Raw genomic sequence first — 20448 nt, forward strand, 5'->3', positions numbered from 1 at the left:
TCCAGGTGGTACCACTGCCATGGTCCTCATGTAGAAATCTGGAGGAAATTTTAGTTTGCGAGGGACATTTAGCCACAGAGCAGCTCTGATACCACAACCCAAACTCCAAATCCCAGGGTTCCCATAAATTGCGCCAACGTGGTTAAAGTTGGTTTCAACCTGGATTTATTTCTGCAGTGCAGAGCAGCCCCGATTCTTCTTCAGTAAAAAGGGAAATGAATCCTTTGAGCAGCTAGAGAGGGGAGAGAAGTCAAAAGATGGAGGCATAGGACAGGCCAAAGATGTAATTCAGCTGCCTCTTAGCTGATTTACTATGTATTGAAATATTTTTATCCTGCCCTTTTATCCTAGATCCCAGGCAGCTACTATACATAACACACACACACACAACCCAACCCTGCCAGAAGCAATTTCCAGATTAATTCCAATGACTAATTTAAATAGGATAAACATACTAACACTCAATAAATAAAAACCGCTTGAAAAGAATAAAACAGTTTTAAAAAAACACGCTCAAAGGTAAATTTGTTTGTATTCATTTTAAATTTTGACAACCACTTGATGTTTTAATAAAACGAGGATATAAATAAAAAGTTTTATTTATATTCTTTATTAAATTTGTCCCCAACGAGTCCATAAACATCATTTTAATGCCAAAGAGAAGGCTGGCATTGGTGGCCAATCAGGCCTCTAATGGGAGGATCTTCCATAAGTGGGGGGGAGTGGCGGTTTGCCACCCCAGAGCGGCCCTTCATCCATTATACCTCCATGGTGTACTGACTGCCTGCACTTCTAGGGCACAGAGGAAGGCTCTCTGCCAGATCTCAGTATTCAGGCAAAAACAATCTAGGGAGGAGGCCCCTCTTCAGATTGGAAGCAGGAATCTCCCTCCCGCAGGGAATCACTATGTGGTGTGGTGGTGGTATGGGAACTACACCAGGGTGACACCTCAGATGAGGATGTCTGCTTCCTGGTTGTTGGACTCCCCAAAGCACTGATGGTCCTGGAAAAAAGTCCTGGTCCACCTGCATGTAGTGGCAAAGAGGCCAGCCAGGAAACTGTTCATGCCTGGGCAAACTCCTGGGTGCCTTTTCCCATTGCTGAATGATGCCTGGGCACAACAAGGCCAGTAGACCAGAACATCAAGTGGACCTGGGACAGTCTCTTGGATGCCCTGTTTACCCAGCCACTGGCAGAAAGTAGTTCCGAGCCTTTCTTTCAATATTGCCCCAGTCTACTCCTAGAGGACCTCTTGGCCTGTTGGCCTCTTGAGCTGAGGGTGACAGGCATGAGAAACCACACTGGAGTGGCACAAACGCTAATGACGTACTGGTCTCCAGGGGGGGGCCACTTTATTGGATTGAATGTCACCCACAGCTCCATGAATCCACACTGGGGACCTCTTTCTTCACTTGTTGGGCAGGAGCTTCACCCGTCCAATGGAATCTTTCAAGCCTACCAATGTAGGTTTCTATTGCTTTTGTGTTGGAGTATTGGCTCCCACCTTTTTCTCTCCTTTAAAGGCCAGGGATTGCACAGTTCCGCTGTCATGCCTTCTGCCTTTCATCCTCCTATTCCGGAGATCTCCGGCCCCCTCCCAACCTTCCAGGCCCAAACTCACTGGCCTGGTGTGGCAGCCAAGCATGCCATTCTTGGCCAACTGCATTTCTCCAGCACGCCACCTTTCCCATGGCCGTGCACTCAATGGTGCCACCATGCTCACATGTGCAACGCTCACTGCACTCTCATCGGGATAAGAACCAGCTTTCACCGCGCTGTCACAGAAAGAGAGGGGACAGAACTGCACAAGGGGGAGATACGGGAGGTTCGACGCTTCTTCCTCTCTCACTTCGCCCCTCCTTGGAACCTCAGATCATAGGGAAGCAAAATGTGCTGTTTTTGCAGACTTTCGGCCCCTCCAGGCTCCCCATCCCAATGATTTTGCCATCTCATTTACAGCAGGTCTCGATTCATCCGACTCTCAGTAATCTGACATTCTGGATTATCGACATCGGATAGGTCAGTGGGCGTGGCTTGGGCCCTTGCCATGCCCCAGGGAAAGGGGCTCCAAGTCAGTGAGCGAAGCAGCAGCCAACACCACAAGGGGGGGGGCCCAAACCAAAAAAGGGGGCGCGGAGCTTTTCATAGTGATTGCTAAGCTTTTCATAGTGATTCAAGGCTTCTTCTAGTGATTGCTAGCTTTCTATGCCCTCCGTATTATCCACATTTCGGCTATCCAACCAATGGGGACCGCCAGTTTACGTTCGGATAAATCGGGAGACTCTCCTGTATTGTGTTGTGTGCCTTTCAGTATTTTCTGAACTTATGGGAACCCCTAAAGGCAACCATCATTGAGTTTTTCTTAGCAAGATTTGTTTGGGTGTGTGTGTACCATTTCCATTATCTGAGGACTGAGCGCTGTGACTTGCTCCAGACCCCCAGTGAGTTCAATGGCTGAGCTAGATTTTGAACTGTGGTTCTAGAACCTAGTCCAGTGCTCTCACCATTTTATATAAGGGCACCAATTTACTAGACCACGTATACACTTGCGACTTCGCATCCACAGGTTTGGTATCCATGGGGGGAAGGGGGTTGTCCTGGAACCAAAACCCAGTGGATACCAAGGATCCACTTGTACTTTTTTGCACATAAGCTGACTTTGGGGTACAAAAGGCCATTTTTGATGCCAAAAGAGGTGCCCACCCCGGCAAAACCATTGATTTATGAAACATGAAGGCTGAGCTTCTCCATGGGGTGTCCACTGTGTCAGGAGATGCCATTTTCTGTAAAGAAACGAAACTGTGGAATTCCTTACAACCCATCTCATCTGTCAACCCAATTGACCAAGTGAAGAACCTGCTTGTAGTACTGTCTTGGAGGGTGATGCAGCCGCAGCTGCTCTCCCGGACGCATCTGTTCTCCATCAGGACAAATCCTTCATCACAGAAGGCAGGCCCCCAACGGCAAGGAACGCTGCAGGAGCGGGCATTGAGGTGGGGGTGACACAACTGGAGGTGCAACGTTGGCCCACAGCTTTTTTCTTATAGTGGCTCCTGCAGGGCAGGAGATGGCTGGGAGAAGGCAAGAGGAGGGGGCACGTCCACTCAAAAGCCTTCTACAGGCGCCTCTTGGCCAGCGAACAACCCTTTGAGCAAGATCCTACATGTGCTTACAGGGGTGCATTTACACCGTAGAATAATGCCGTTGGGACCCGGGGACCAGATTGTTCCTAACCTACAAGGAGGATAAGGTACTGAAATTGGTAAGGCATGATCACCTAACGCTCAAAACACTACTATCTAAATATGAATCTGCCTCTTAGTCATTGCTCTGCTGGGACACATTTTGCATTCCTCCTGGACCGAATGTTGAAAAGTAAGACACGTCCTGTCACCCTTAGTTTGACACCATTTTAACGCCTCCATCCATCCTCAGAATCCTGGATCTTGCAGTTTTGGCTGAGGCCCCAGCACGCTTGGGTAGACAAGCTACAAACCTTGAAAAAACTTCCCGAATCCAGGATTTCCATAGGATGGAGTTACAGCACTTCAATGATGTCAAAACTTCATTGTAGATGCCCCCATAGTTACATTACACTGCTCCCTTCGGATTACGAAATTACTTCGTTCCGCGGGCCGCTTTCGTAACCGAAAAGCCTTGTAAGCCGAAAAATGCATAGGCGCTATAATGGGGGAAAAGCCGCGATCCGTGTAACACAATAGCGCGAAAAGCACCAAATTTTTTTCGTAACCCGATAAACACATTCGTAACCCGGAACACTTATTTCCAAGGCATTTTTTCGTTTATCCCGGAAATTTCGTAACCTGGGTATTTGTATCCCGAGGTACCATGTAGTGCCTGTGATACACCTCTTACACAGTGGCTTGTACTGCATCAAAAGTGCAACCGAACGAATGCCCAACCAGCAAGTAATTTTCATGCATGCCCACTGCTCAATGTTGCACGTGCCGTCAGACAGAACAACACAGCTCTCCCTCTGCAAAACCTAGGAAAACTGAATTAGATCTTTCTGTACTTGACAAAAATTCCCAGCCGTTCTGTTATGGCAGCTTACACAAGTATAAGACATCACCCGGATTCCAGCTGCAGCCTCTTTGCTTCTAACTGCCACCCATGACGTTCCTCCTGCCAGATCATTGTCAAAGAATATTTCCTTGGGAGGGAATCATAATCCTGCAAAATGGGCCACAGCTTCTCTTGCTTTTGGGTGTGGGATTGGACTACAGTCTAAAAACAGAACTGTTTCAGACTTAATCTCGCAATTACAAGGCTTCTCTTCCTCAGTCCTAGCTTTGTCAGTGTGCCTCTTTCTGACTAGTAAATGCCTTAGTACCATGGAAGCAGCTGAGTGGGCATGACTCACGCACAGTGGTGTTCCTCCATTCCAACCACAGTCCCGCGTTGGCGCATGCCTCCGCATCAGCCTGCAGTCCATTGAGAGGGAAGGGTTTGTTGCCCCATTGGTGAAGCAGCTGTCCAGACCCAGTTCAAAGAAATTGCTGGGTCTATAATGGATGGCAACTCTTGACGATGCCTGTGCAAAGGGGAAAGAAGAAGAAGATCTTAGAATTCCAGAATCTTAGCGATGGCAGGTAAACCACAAGGGCCATCTAATCCAACCTCCGCAATGCAGAAATACACCACCAACGCATTTCTGAAATATGCTCATCCAAACTCAGTTTAAAAGTCTCCAAATATGGAGCGTCAAAAGTCAATACAGACACCACAAAACAGGTCCAGATCCCTCCTTGGCTGGGGATCCACCCTAAGGGGAGGAAAGTTGTGGGGCAGGGACGTAGCAAAGGGGGATCTTGGGGTCCGGACCCCCCCTTCCATTACGAAAAATGAATGGTGTGTGCTGCTGCCGCCGCGCACCCAAGCCCCATTATAATGGTGGGCACTAGTCTTGGGACCCCCCCTTTCCTTAAAATCCTCGCTACGTCCTGTGTGGGGCTTGCTTCTTCACCTCTGACTCTCTCAGTGTTTCTGTTATAGCTCAAAATGTGCCCAAAGGGGGACTCTCTTTTGCGCGCACTGCTCCAGGCCATTCCACCTTCATCTGGCTTTGCAGCAAGTTTTGCTGTTGTGACAGCCACAGGGAAGCCCGACAGATTGGCCTCTTTGTTGGGTGTGCCTCATTCGGGAAGCCAGCAAGTCTTTGTTTTTTGTTTGGCAGGTGGGCATCAGGACTGAGGACCCAACATCAGTCTCCACAGCCAGAGTCTCTCAGATTGAGGGGGCAACCCCCAGACCTGTGACTGGATCTTTTCACAGGAGGGAGGAGGGAATGCGCTAACAATTGCATCCCGAAGCTGATGCACTCAGAGGCATTGGACTCTCTGATCCTGAATAGCTCTGCCACCAGGGGGTTGAGTGTGAAGTACAGGCTAATGGATCTTTCCAAAGTTCACACAGGTCTGGCGATTCAGGGGACCAAGCCCAGCTCTTGTAGCCATTCCTGTTTCTATCCAATTGACCGTTTCCCATTCCTTCGTCATTTTGGAAGTAGAGAGGCAATTTCTGAGAGGTACCACTTTCTGGGTTCACCATATTACCTGCTGGATCTGTGATCATGTACAAGCAGAATCTTCCGGATTCTCTCAGCCTCTGGTTTGCACAAGTTGAGGGGTTGGTTGAACATCTGCACCAATGCAAGGAAGAAAGCAATGGACTTTCAGGAGCTTCATCCCTTGCTATAAGGTACCATTTGATGGTGACTCTTGCCAGTGGCATCATGGGTTTGGGTCACCTGGCACAGTAACTATGGTGTCACTCCACCTTCTCCATTGACTTCTCCCATACAAACCATAGAGCATCCTAGTAAATTTTTTCGTACTACTCTTACCAATAACTCATAATTCCTAATTATCACTGAGGTAATGAAATAGAATCATAAAATCTAGAGTTGGAAAGAGCGACCAAGGGCCATCCAGTCCAACCCCCTGCCCTGCCGGAAATCACACTCAAAGCCTCCCAGACAGATGGCCATTCAGCCTCGTTTAAAGCAAGAGGAGCCCACACCACTCCGTGGTCACAATAGTTGTGACATAAACCAACTTGCAAACTTAAAAATTCTAATTTAAATTACAATATCATATGCACAGCTAAATGTATTTCTATTATATATAGTTTCATGTGGTAAATGAAAATTGGAAAATGTTGATCTTTTTAAAGAAAAGTTTTCAAAGAATATTTTAATGATTTTTAATTTTTTAAAATTAAATTTTTAAAATAATTTTACAAGAAACTTGGGCCTCTCCTTTCTCCTGACCCCACTCAAACCTCTCTTAGTGTTTTAAAAGAGGGACCGGAGAATGCCAACAGTTCCCTGCCCAAAAAGCAGGTGTTGAGGAGAAGTGGTGTCACCCTCCTTCGAGTGACACCTTGTGCGGTTCACACCCCCCTGAATCCTGCTAGTGATGCCACTGACTCTTGGTCCCACCTCAGGGTGGGGACGGTGATAGGGTAGAATCTACACTGTGTCCTCTTCAGGGTGTCCAGGTCTTGTCAGAGGGACCAGCAAACCCTAAAACCCAGTGGCATCCTCTTCCAGGAATGGGCTGAGGCAGAGAACTCCATGGCACACCTACCCCGTGAGGTTTTCTGGGCCAGCAGCTGTCTCCAGGAGGTGGAACTGCCTGCAGTTGCCGTCTGGCTTTAGGTTGTATCTTGTGGATTTGCATTGAATTACCTTTGTGGGGCAAGAATCAGCAGAAAAAGTTTGTACGGTTCCTGGCCAGGATCAGGCCTCTTGCTTTATAAAATAACATTAACACTGGGGCTGGTTAAGGTTTGTTAATGAGCAGTTCCTGCCCGTTGCTAGGCACATAGAATCATAGAGTTGGAAGAGACCATTAGGGGCCATTCCGTCCAATCCCCTGCGTGCAGGAAAACATGTAGCAAACACCTCCCTGACAGATGCCATCCCAGCCTCTGTTTCAAGACCTCCAAAGAAGGAGACTCTACCACATCAAGGCGTTTTTTCCTCTTTTTCTTCTTTTTCTCTTTTCTTTTCTTTTGGGGGGGGGACAAGCAGTTGTCTTCCATTCGTCAAACAAGCTCTATGTCAGGAACTTCTTCCTCACGTTTGAAGTGGAATTGTTAAATGCAGAGGGAGCTCAGTTCTGCTCGCACACTACTGTTTTGTCTGCTTGGTTTCTCCTGGTGCATTCTTCCATTAGAGGAAATAAGCACGCTTGGCACCACCTTAAACTGCCATGGCTCCATTTACTATGGCTATGGATCTGTAGTTTTGTGAAGCTATTTTCGTTTTCCCGTCAGAGAGCCTGGTGCCCCACCAAACTACAAACCCAGAATTCTATAGCATTGAGCATATAAGGTTGTTACAAAACTGCATTCTTTCTGCAGTGCAGCAGCAGCCCTTGTCTCCTTGTTCTCTCCAAATCACCCTTCTTTTTTCCTTACAGCAAATGGGGGAGGAAAGAGGATTGGGCAGGTGGAAAATGTCACGGATTGATTAGGAAATATAGGCGTTGCTCTTCACTTACACTCTCTGGCATAAATCCTCTTGCTAGTAGCGTCATGATCCATGGATTTCCTTATGTACCTGATTCACCTTCAATTTTCTCTCTCTCTCTGCAGGAGTCCAGCTCTTTCTATTTTATTTGCTAACATATCAGTCCTAGAACTGTTCAATCCATGTTTCAAAAATGGAGAATGTACATGCCACAAAAATACATGATGCAAGCTTTGAAGCTCCCACTGGCTCTTATCAGCAAAGTTTGTTAAACACATTACTGTTTTATGGATCTGGGTGCTATTGTGCTTTGCCAAAATGGCTAACACTTGGATATAATAATAAAATCATACTAATAATATAATACTAATAATTTATATTTCTAGCCTCTCCCGTGGATTGTGGCCGAATTTACATCTATAAAAATAAAACTATAGTATAAAAATCTTCGTCAATAAAATACTCACATTAGTACAATAAAATAGCTAGGCCATCATCACTAATCCACTAATCATCCCTCATAATCCGATGAGCATTTCCTTTTAATACTCTCTATAAAGATCGCTTTGGGTAGCCGCTGGACGAGATCCGTCTTACGTGCCTTCTTAAAGGCATCTAAGTTGGTAATAAGATGGACTCTCCAGTTTGGTAATCTTATAATTCATGCTGGAATAGGTGGCAAGGTGGGAACCAAAGGTAAGGGGCCTCCAAAGTGTGGTTGCCCCCCCTCCTAGCCCACAGGTTTTGGGTGAACATCCACGATCACCCACATAGGTCCGCAGAGCTGGCCCTTGTACGACGGTGGCCACAGAGACCTCCAATAATGGTTTCCATCAAACCTGCACCCAGGCTGAAGTCTGTTTCCAAGAAGGACGTAGCTACCACTTCCTGCACCACAATCTTGTTGTTTTTTAAACTGATTGAAAGGGCAGGTTTTTTCTCCTTTTATTGACCTACAAATACCACAACAAACACAAGACAACTCCGCCTTTATTGGTCCTTGGAAAGCCCAGCTCCGACCCAAATCCCACTGCCATGATTTATCAGAACCCCCCCCCCACTGCGCGCCCCTCTTTGCCCACTATGGCTAGGACAGGCCCTCGACTGAGCCATTGGCCCCAAAGATCCATTTTTGTCCATGATGACAGCAATGGCCCTGAATAAGAATGCTGCCCACCCAAGAAAATTTCCCCTTGGCCTGCCAGTTTTCTAGATGGCAGTAACTTACGCTTCAGTTTTGAACACATTAGAAGTAGAGTTTAGGCATCAAAAGAAAAAATGGCAAAAGGCAAAGTGAATACAATAAGTAGCCGGGTTTCCAGATTGAGATTATTTTTTTGCTATTTTCTGCAGTGCTAGAAATTTCAGGACCAAAAGACAATTTCATTAGCTCCGAATTTTTAGTTGGAGCGCAAAGTCCTTCATTTGCCCTTCCCTTAACTGGTTACACCCCACTTGATTTTGCACCACTTGAACCTCAACATTCTCCAAGAGCTACACAAAAACATCTGCCTACGGATTCAGTAAGTATTTTTTTTTCACCCCCCATGGCAGAACCTTCATGATTGTCCAAGGACAAGGTTCTGAAAGCGATAGAAATTCTTCAGTTTGGACAGTAAATTCTGAAACTAAAGCACCTTACGAAACACCTTCACTTATGATTCGCGAGCTAAAGACAGGGCCCTCAGATGATGTTCAGACTCTCCTTTACTAGAGGTTTTTTTAAAGATGGCTTTAGTTGATCCACTATAAAGGGTTTGCTCTCGTGTGACATCCACAAACAATTTTTTTAAGCTATGCGATTGTTTACATAGCCATAGACTAACAGCCCTCTGCCTGCAAAAACTTTCAGGCTGTCACATCTTTTAGCAATCACTATGAAAGCCAGGATAGACAATCAGTTTTCCTTACCTCACAACCATTCCAGTTTCTTCACAGAGAAAAATCACGCACTCCCCATAGACCTTCCACATGCAAACTGATTTGACATAAACACGGCTGTCATTGAAACACCCGGTGCCGTGGTGGTGGAAACATGGAAATGCCTGACACGCCTGCGGTTGTTGGTGCAGACCTGAGACGGGTGTAGGTGCAGTTGCCCAGAAAATGGTGGACCTGGCCATCGAATGTGGTGTAATGAGGGTCCCCTGAGCACTGCAGGTGTACGACTCCTGCAAAGGGCAGAAGAAGAAGGCATGAGTAATGACAGTCCATGGGCATAAACAGAGTTGCCACCAAAGCTGCCAGAAAAGTGTATGGGCCCTGATGCTTAGGAAAACAGAAATCAGAAACCAAGACATGAAAAGGGCCCCTTCCACCAGGTTTAAGCCATTCAGTCCCTGGATTTACATAAGCTAAGGGAAGATAAAGGTTAGAAACCACGGAATGAAAGGCACACACTGCACTACAGGTTATATCAAATATTCCATCATGTTTGAAATTTTTATACTCATGAAGTTTTTACTAACTGCCAAAAACAAAATATTAACTCCATTTGAAATGTTCAGATAATTCCACATTTTTGGTACAGCTTGACTCTCCCTTATCCAGAATTTTGAAATCTGAAATATTCCAAAAAAAAACCAAAACTTTTTTCATAATGATACCTTTGCTTTCTGATGGTCCAATGTGTACACAAAGTTTTCATAGACAAAAATTATTTAAATAATGTATAAAATTTATCTTCAGGTCTATGTGTATGACGGTATACATGAAACCTTACATGAATTTCATGTTTATGAAAATTGGATGATTCTCTCTCTCTCTCTCTCTCTATATAATATCTATACTACCACACCACACACACACACACACACACATATATATCTCTATATATAATATGAAGAGATCAAAAATAACATTAACAATCCAAAATGCCCAAAGCATCTCTGTCCTAGCATTTGAGATAAGGGATACCAACCTGTAATAACCATGGGACCATTTAAACTTGGCATAGGTTAGTTGACTCAGCATGTTTCTAATCTGCCTTCTGGATTATTTTCATATCTACAAACTTGACCCCAATACATACTTGCCGAATCATGTAAGTCTCTTACAGACAGGGGAAGTGTTGATCCTGCTGGTGCTCTTGGACATCTCAGTGCATTTGATACCATAGACCATAGTAATCCTTTCCTGGATGCCCTGAGGGGTAGGTATTGGGGGCACTGAGCGCTCAGTGGTTCCATTCCTACCTCTCGGGCAAGATTCCAGATGGTGATGCTGGGGGACAGCTGCTCTTCCAAGAGAGAGCTGACATCTGACATCCCTCAGGTGCCATTCTGTACCCCATGCTGTTTAACATTTATATGAAACCACTGGGAAGATCATCCTGAGACATGTGGGCATGGTGTCATCAGTACGCTGATGACAACCCAAATCTATTTCTCTAATGTCTCCAAAACTGCTTCGTGACTAGGGATGGCATCCTTCTCTGGATGCCTGTCTCTGAGTCAGTATTGGGCTGGATGAGGGAAAAAACACTCAGACTGAATTTAGAGGAAAATGGAGGTACTCGAATAGGTACCCCAAGTCCCAGGGATGGAGTTTGTCACCCAGTCTTGGATCGGGTCACACTCCTACAGGACGAGGTTCGCAGTTTGGGAATACTCCTGGATCCACCTTACAATTGACATCCCAAATAGATATGCGACAGCCAGGAGTGCTTGGTTATCAAGCTTCGGTTGATATGCCACTGCGTCCCCTACCTGGACCGAAAGGACTTTGCAGTATACTTGCACGGTAATCTCTCGGTTAGATTTCTGCAATGCGCTCACTTGGGGCTACCCATGTACCAAATTCAGAAGCTCAATTGGTTCAAAATGCCAGCAGCCAGATTGGGTCACTGGAACTCTAGGTTTTGAGCTATAATGCCAATACTGAATCTTTCAATGGCTGCCAATTAGCTTCTGGGTGCAATACAAGGTGTTGGCTATTACCTTCAAAAGCCCTACTGGCTCGGGCCCCAGTTACTTGCAGGAGCGCTTTCCCTCCCATAATTCTGCCCCCACACTCTTAGAAACATCTGGGAAGTTCTTACTAGATATTATGATACCAGGTTAATGACAACTTCACATAAGGCATTCACTGCCGCAGCCAAGATTATGGATGACCTACCAAAGAGATCTGTCTCATTATACCTTAGAGGCCTTTAAGAAGACACACAAACGGATCTCTTCTGGTGGCTTATCACTGTAATTTCCATATAAAAGGTTGATGATGACTGCTTCAAAACGAGTTGAAAACCATCCTATTCCGAGAAGCCTTCCCAGGCACGCATAATGTCGCTCTACTATCTGATGTTCTGTTGTTGGACTGTTTATCGATCCATTTCCTGTACTGCTATGTTACTCGTATATGTATTATCCTAACTTGTGAGTATGTATTTTCCCTGGATAATGTTTAACCTTCCATTTTGAAGCCAAGCCCTCCTCCGGTCCATCTGCCTTGCTCTAGGCCTCGGAGGGTAGAGAGGAACTGCTGGTACCTCTTACCCTTTCCTGTCACCACTCCCTTCTCCTTCTGTGTCATGTCCTTTTAGATGTAAGCCTGAGGGCAGGAACCGTTACACTAAAAAGATTGCATGTACAGACGCTGTGTAAATTTACAGCGCTTCATAAATAAAGGTTAATATAATAATAATTAATAATAATATGCTCTTCTTGGACTCTAGATTTTGGTTACATGATGAATTGTAATTTTTACGAAACTAATAGGAATTCTTGGTAAATCAGTGTAGTCATTTTATTGTTGTATTGATTGTAAAGTGTACTAAGTGTCTTTAAATTTGCTTGCTGCAATCTTGCCGACATCCGTGGGAGAGATGAGAGGTATAAATAAAACTGTATTATTATTATTATTATTATTATTATTATTATATTATATTATTAATCAGGCTAATATCAGCATGAGTTTCCCTATGAAAGTGTGGATTGGACAATTTTTGTCTGATGTTGAACATCCATATTTCACTTTAAGGTCACAGAAGCAATATAATATAATAATAATAATAATAATAAATAATAATAATAATAAATAATAATTTTATTTCTATCTTCCTCGCCTACTCCCAATGGATAAAAGCGGGATCACATTAACGTTAAAAATTACAAGCTGTGTATGGAGCAGCACATTCTTGGCCAATGTTTATCACTTTGTCTCTGCTGAAAATTGGTGGGTATAGTACACCTTCAGCTGTGCATTTTTTATTCATCAAGGTGTTCTCACTCAGTTGCAAATTCAGTGGCCAATGTTGCAATTCAACATAAGGTGTTTATTCATAAACTGATGCACACTTCTATATGAGATGTTTTCATTACATATGCTATGTAGGATCTTGCCCATTGCCTCTGCATTGGAGATGAAAGGCCACAGTAGAGTGAATGCTTGCTGGTCTTACAGTCTCTTTTTTCGGGGGTGCAGAGTAGTAAGTGGTACGTAAATACAGTGAAGGAAGAATAAGGAATCGAACTTGTTTAAAATCAAATGCTTCTTGCTGGAAAACTGCAACAAATTCTGCACTTAGTTAACATGGGGTTATGTGAGGCACTATATAGCACACTGTAACACATTGGTACATTTTCCAGCAATCTTGAAGAACTTCTTGACCACTCAACTGCCCTGGCACATGATTACTCTTGCCATTGCTGTCTTCTACACCCTGAAGACCTTTCACAACAACACTTGTGCAAATCACTTTCAAACAGGAACCACAACATTCTTATTCTCTGCAGCTTTGGCATCTGCCTATTACAGGAGAAAGCTGTAAGTCAGTGGAAATTGTGTCCAGCCAAAGCATCTCACATGGGTGGTGGAAGAGCCTTGATTTGGTTGGAGGCCTGGATTTGCCGTTACTGAAGGCAATGAACTGGTGGTGCCGCGGGCACTGAGAAGTTGCAGTTTGTGTGGTCCATTTAAAGGAGGGAGCCTTGGGAAAGGAACAGTACAACACTAAATAGCTACTACTGAGACCTCTTGCTCCTTAACAATACTGGCACCCCACCATCCTTATTTCCATCAGGAACCTGGTATTCTGCAATTTATTAGTGCAATTGTTATCCCAGTTACCTAGCACCACACTACTATCTTTTGACCAGATAACACAGGGGGGCATTTTGACCATTTAACTCTGGAACAACTGGTGTCAGTGCATAGCATTATTAGGTTGGTGTCACCTCAGTGTGGTAAACTCATGCTGTCACTTTCGGGCTGTCTAGCACCACCCTCCAGCCAATAGTCCCACATAGGTACATCAGGGTCACTGTGGAAGAAAGCGAAAGGCCGGTTTCCTGCCACCTATGGCTGGTGGATCAGAAACACCCGATGGGACTTCGTTTATGTCCCGGCTGTTCTTGTCTACCTGCCTTGTTCACATGATTCATTCACAATGCCCAAAGGGGTCCAGGTGCCTTAAGGTGATGGGAGAGGCCTCCAGGAGTTCCCCTATAGTGTGCCATCAGTGTCCCAGCTGGTCTCCCTTGCTGCGTCCTGGGGCAGATGGACCAGATCCATCCCAGAACCTTTAGTTTTCTGGGAAGTTTCAATCTACCAATGGAAAGGCGTGGCAGTACACTCCATACCAGAAGGCAGCCCTTTCCCCCAGTGCACTGGGTGTTGTTCCCCTCTGAGTGTCACCTGGTGCGGTCTGTGTAACCCCCCCCCCCACACACCACACACCCCCTACTGACATCCCTGAATCAGCAAGTTGGCCATAATCTCAGCATGTTGTGGAGAATTCCACTCATGATTATGCACTCTCTCCTACTCCCTTCTTCATCAAGCCTCTGATGATTTTGGGTGGAAGCCCTATTACAACATTAAGCATGCTGTGCTTACTGGAAGGAGCTGCTTCTAAAGAAGGAGAGGTTCCATGGGAAGCAGTTGATTTTGGCTCTGAAGAGGTCCTTGACCACCGTCACACAGCCTGAGAGACAGAGGGAGACAGAGAAGAAGAGGAAGAGAAAATCTGGTGGAGAAATTCTGTGTGCTAAAAGCAGAGTCTAATTATCACATCCATTACTTGTAAGAACCAGGCTCTGGACAATATGTATTTGATCCGAACTCTTAGCCAAGCTATGAAGCAAAAAATGAGAAACACCCAATAAAATTGAACAGAAGAAACTAGGAAAATGTCTCAGGTTACTCAACTTGACAGATGGTTTTTGTCAGTACAAAATCCAGTGTACTTCAGCCAATATGTGTTCCTCTCCAAGGCCCTTTTGCAGCAGCTATTTGAAATTTAACTTCAGAGGTTTCTGGGCTGAAAGTCTCACTCTCAAACCATTTAGTGGCTAAAAAGGGCCAGGAAATTTTTGCAGAGTTTCTCTCTGTTCACTGCTAAAGTTGAATTTCAAACAGTCTCTGAAGAAGGTCTTGTTGAGCATATGCATGGCAAAATGTGTGGACTTTTTAGTGCTTAAAATATATATCCTTCAGTTGAGCACTTACAACTGTATAGTCATTGGAAGGTGGACCTGGAGGAAAGAACAGTACAGGCCCATCAGGAGATATTTTGGGATCTTTGTCTCCTTTTCATGCTAGAACCCTTGCATTTCCCCCAACCAAGGCATTCTGTAAGTTTAATTACTGAATTACTCGTGTAAAGTATAGAAAATTTAGTTGAAAAAATGATCCCAAATACCTGTCCTGCCTGGGCAGAGCACATTGAGAAACATAAGTGCAGCAATGATAACATGGTTTTGCATTCTGCCTCATAGAATTAATGTAGTTTGATACAGCTCGCGACATATACCACATCCTAGGATTTCAAGGATGAACCATGGCAGGTAAAGTGGGTCAAACTGCTTTAATTCCTGCAGTGCAAGATGCAGACATAAGTGTTACAAAAGAAGACAGTGTTTTATAGCGGAGGAAGCAAGCACCATGAGGTTGGGATTCTCTATGGGTTCCCCTCCTCTCCTGCTGAGCTGGATGGGACCCCTTGAGACCACTCTTTTATCTGAAGAACTCGCTTTCCACCACCCATGATTATTTTATCCCACCTTAGCAATGCATTAGGACAATGCTAGGGAATTTTACTGGTATTTCACTTGCCAACCTAGGGAAGATGGGCCAAGGCAAGGCACATAAGAAAGAGATGCAGAGAAAGGCAGAGTACCTTAAAGAAAATCTTTATTCTAAGTAAAGCGTTTTATGAAAAAGGATATACCGTATCTACTGAAGGACCAATTGGCCTCCAGGCACAAACAAAGTAAAGTTACGGAACCAAATTCATTCAGTTAATCAATTTTATTCAGCCAAACAAGGAAACTAAGGGCAGAGAAAAGTCACGAATCCTGAAATTGATGTATGTGCCCCTAGTTCCCACTGGGAAAAGGATCCCAATCCCTTGTGATCGATTGCAGTGGAAAAAACACGGGGCAAATGCCAAAAGACCAGGTATTTGGTAACCAATTTTGGTGGTTCTTTTGGCAAAAATCGATTCTGACAGGATTTCTAACAGTGGGAACGCCAGATCAAATAAATTTTTTAAAAGGGGAGGGACAAATGGCATGGGTGGGTGGTCATCCATCCCCAAAGGTCACACACACCGCCAGGCCACTTTTGGGCCCTTTAAAAAAATAAATAAACTAAGCTGCAAAAGTGATAGATTGTACAAAGCACCTACTTGTAGAAACAAGTAGCTGGCTAAGTCATTCTAGCGATTTTGTGATTAGTTTTTTTAAAAAACAGTCCTCTCCCTAATCCTCCTCCTCCCCCCTCCCACTCCATTCCTGGTGTCTGTGCTCCTCACACCCGGCCTTGCCTCCTCCCTCCCTCCTCCTCCTCTCCTTAGTGGTGAGTCAGGTGAGGGATGGATGGAGGGAGGTCTGGGAGAGCCGGTGGTGTGGTGCCATCTCTGCCCTCCAGGGTGCCTCCTCCTCCTCCTCAGCCACCCATCTCCCTTGGCAAGCCACATTCTCTCAGCCTCAGACCCAACCGGGGAATGAGCCAACGGCAAGCATGGAGGGGCCATGGGCAGGACAGGGGAGGGAGTGTAAGGCCAGGGAGGGGCCAAGGCCAGACCGGGGGAGCAGGTGCCAACAAATGGGATGAAGGTCTATGCCAAAAAACAGTGATTCACAAAGGTCCCATTCATATGCGGATGAGCGATCTTTTGGAATCGATTTGGCATCGCGGCACAGAGCCGGATCAGATTCTAATCTTTTCAGTAAGTGGGGAATGAGGGGCCTTTGTCCCTTACTAGTACATTTTCCTAATCTTACTCATACATCAGATGGGTTTGTGTCCTGTGGTCTAATCTCCTCATGATCTACCAGTCAGAACTGGTGAGAAAGGCAGACAGGCGAAAGGCCTGTTGTTTCTTTAGCTCTTATAAAATGGAGGGACTCCACCTTTTATCCACCAGACCCACCAACCCGCCAAAAGGAGCATGTCTGTCCTAACCCACCTACATAATGGCCTCCCGTCCTTTGTCCACTTTTGTTAGTCTGCCCAGTACTTTACCTAGCAAACTCAAATACGTGCCGCCTCTTTCTCAACGTGACATTTTATTACTATACTCCGCTTTACTCGTCACTCAACGACCCCCTACTACCCCGTACTCACTGCTACACGGGTCACCAAGAAAGGAACAACGAGCACGCCCAACACAAATCTCTGTTGACACAGTGGCCGACGGCAGCGCGCGGCCCGCGCCGGGTCGCGCGCAACACAATGCTGGGATTACAAATCCCCTTGAATACATAAATACCTAAATAACATAGTTTTTGTGATTTTTGGGCTATGTTGCCACCCCCAAATGTTCTAGACGAGTTCTTCCTGATGTTTCACCCGCATACTGTGGACCGCCCCACAGAGAGACACCTCGACACACAGACGCCCACGAAAGAGAGAAACACCCCCTACCACTTAGCCAGACCCCAGCCCACAGACACCCACATGGCCAGATAGCCAAAAAACCACAAACAACTCGGATACCAGCCCATGAAAGTCTTTGACTTCACATAATAAAAAATAAATTCCACACCCATCCAGCACTCTGTGCCCTTGTGGCACCAAATGCCTTCTTCCAACACGCAAAAGACGCCTGCAAACGACCCGTGCCCCCCACCCCCCCCCCTACCACCCAGACCCCCCCCAGCCCCGCCGTACCTCCAGCCGCACAGGTGTTGGCCGCCCAATTGCAACGCCCAAAGGACCCGAGCCGCCGCGGACCGCCAGGCGTGCAAATCATGTCACTAAGGCCTCCTGGTGCCTGAAACGCAGAAAACTGCAGCAGAAGGACTTATTGCATGAAGCATTCATGTAATCATGCAAGATTGAGGCCATGATGGGGCTTTTCCCGGTCAAGAAATGAAAGGTGCACTATATTTATTTATTTGTTTTAATTCATTATATTGCCGGGCCTTTCTCCCTCGGAGGGACCTTAAGTGGCTCACAAAACATTAAAATCTCATTAAAAAATGCTATCATTGCAATAAGTTACTGGCCAAGATAATTTTATCCTGTTTGCAATTCTGCTTTTATAGCTCATGTGATCAAAAGTCCTCTGCTTATACTTACTTGAGTAGCTAGCTCAGTGGGATCATCTGTTTCAGGGAAGAGTTGACGTGGTCTAAGCGGAAGCCCCTTGACAGTGTGGCTTAGTGGATAGTTGATACAGAGAGAACGATAAGAGAGAAGAGTCCATATCCCAAAACAGATACTTAGGAGAGATTATTTGCCATGTTTTACTTAGAAGCTCCAGTTAGGACAGCATAAAAGTCCAAATATTGTTTGGACTTTGCCAACACAAGAAGGCTGGCCCGATGCCTTTTGACACATTTGGGGGTTGCTTAAAAGTATCTTCTGCGTCTAGGATGTGGAACAAGATAGATGTGATCCTGCAACCTTTTGATTCCACTCCAGCCAAACCAAAGTTGTAAGCTAGCTCAACATACCACAACCAAAGGGATTCACCTGTGAAAGGAGGATCAGCCACTGCTGAGGATGTTGGCTCTGAAGGCAAGGAACTGGTTGAAGCCTGGGGCATTGGAGAAGACTTAGAGGTGCCATCGGTCGGAGGATGCGGGCCTGGGGGACAGAGCAGTTGCAAAGATCAGCAATCTTTTTATATCTTATATATCTGAGACTTTGTATATCTTCAGTTTCATCACCCCCTTGCAGCCCAAAGCATTTTCTTGAGAAGGAACGTGAGCATTCCATAAGTTAATTATGCATGACAGTTTCACCTTCAGTCGCCAGCTCTCTCTCTTATATGTTCACCCTGTGCCACTGAAAGTGGTGGTATGTGGACCTGTTCTGGTCCATGGCCCATTGAGTGCTGGTCTGCAGCACATTTCCACGGAAGAAAGAAACCTTGAATGCTAGCTGTGATTGCAGGGGAAATGATTGATTGGGAAAACAGGAATTCCTCATTCCCAAGAGTGACTTCAGGTGCCTCTACACCGAAGAAATAATGTTGTTTGACACTACTTTAAATGCTGTAGCTCCATCCTATGGAATCCTGGGATTTGTAGTTTTATAAGGCCTTTAGCGTTCTACGCTTCACCAAACTACAAATCCCAGGATTCTGTAGGACTGAGCCCAGGCAGTTAAAGTGGTTACAAACAGCATTTTGACCAGCTGTCACACAGTCTGAGAGACAGAGGGAGACAAAGAAGAAGAGGAAAATCTGGTGGAGAAATTCTATGCTAAAAGCAGAGTCTATTTATCACATCCATCACTTGTGAGAACCAGGCTGCTGGACAATATGGATTTGATCCTGAACTCTTAGGATTCTGCTCTGACCAGCCAAAGCTATGGAAGCAAAAAGTAGGAACACCCAATAAAACCCACAAAAGAAACTAGGAAAATGTCTCAGGATTCTCAACTGATGAATGGAATTGTCAGTACAAAAACCCAGTGTACTTCAGCCAGTATGTGTTCCTCTCCAAGGCCTTTTGCAGCAGCTATTTGAAATTTCTGGAGCTGAAAGTCTCACTCTCAAACTATTTAGTGGCTAAAAAGGAGCCAGTAATTTTTGCAAGAGTTTCTCTCTGTTCACTAAGTGGTTTGAGAATTTTTTGGGGCTGCTGAAGCACTACAGAATTAATGCAGTTAGACACCATTTTAACTGCCACAGCTCCATCCCACGGATTTGTAGTTTGATGGTTTACCAGAGCTCTCTGCCAGAAAAGGCTAAATATCTCGCAAAATTATGAATCTCAGAATTCAATAACATTGAGCCATGGCAGTTGAAGTGGTGTCAGTCTGCACTGCTGAACTGCTAAAGCTGAATTTCAAATAGCCTCTGAAGAAGGCCTTGGAGAGCATATGCATGGCAAAATGTGTTGGGCTTTTTAGTGCTTAAAATATATATCCTTCAATTGAGCACTTTGAGACCAGACATCTTCTGGTTTCATCTGCCAGTCAAAGCTATGAGCTACCTCACCATGGCCAACGAAAATGACTCACCTATGAATGGAGTGGTTGTTGTTAGAGGTGTGGATGTCACCTCTGAAGTTAATGAACTGGTTGAAAATGGAGGCATGGTAGAGGACAAAACTGTATAGTCATTGGAAGGTGGACCTGGAGGAAAGAACAGTACAGCCATCAGGAGATACTTTGGGACCTCTGTCTCCTTTCATGCTAGAAGCCAGGCATTCTGTAAGTTAATTACTGAATACACTCATGTATAAGTCAAGAAAATTTAGTTGAAAAATTGATCCAAATACCTGTCCTGCCTGGGCAGAGCACAATGAGAACATAAGTGCAGCAATGATAATATGGTTTGCATCTGCGCCATAGAATTAAGGTAGTTTAATACAGCTCACAACATACAACATATCGTAGGATTCCAAAGGATGAAACCATAGCAGGTAAAGTGGTGTCAAACTGCATTAATCCTGCAGTGCAGATGCAGACATAAGTGTTAACAAAAGAAGACCAGTGTTTTATAGCGGAGGAAAAGCAAGAACCTATGAGGATTCTCTATGGGTTCCCCTCCT

At 45.1% G+C, this 20448-nt stretch overlaps 1 protein-coding gene across 1 annotated transcript in view; it reads right to left on the minus strand.

Annotated features, from left to right (window-relative positions):
* Positions 1 to 20448, minus strand: part of LOC121925994 (IgGFc-binding protein-like) — a 118606-nt gene that overhangs the window by 6987 nt on the left and 91171 nt on the right. The window contains exon 13 of the mRNA XM_042458549.1: positions 18419 to 18532. Coding sequence (XP_042314483.1) covers positions 18419 to 18532 — 114 coding nt within the window. The remainder of the gene's footprint in view (positions 1 to 18418; positions 18533 to 20448) is intronic.

Source organism: Sceloporus undulatus, chromosome 3, assembly GCF_019175285.1.
Source record: "Sceloporus undulatus isolate JIND9_A2432 ecotype Alabama chromosome 3, SceUnd_v1.1, whole genome shotgun sequence".
NCBI lineage: Eukaryota > Metazoa > Chordata > Lepidosauria > Squamata > Phrynosomatidae > Sceloporus > Sceloporus undulatus.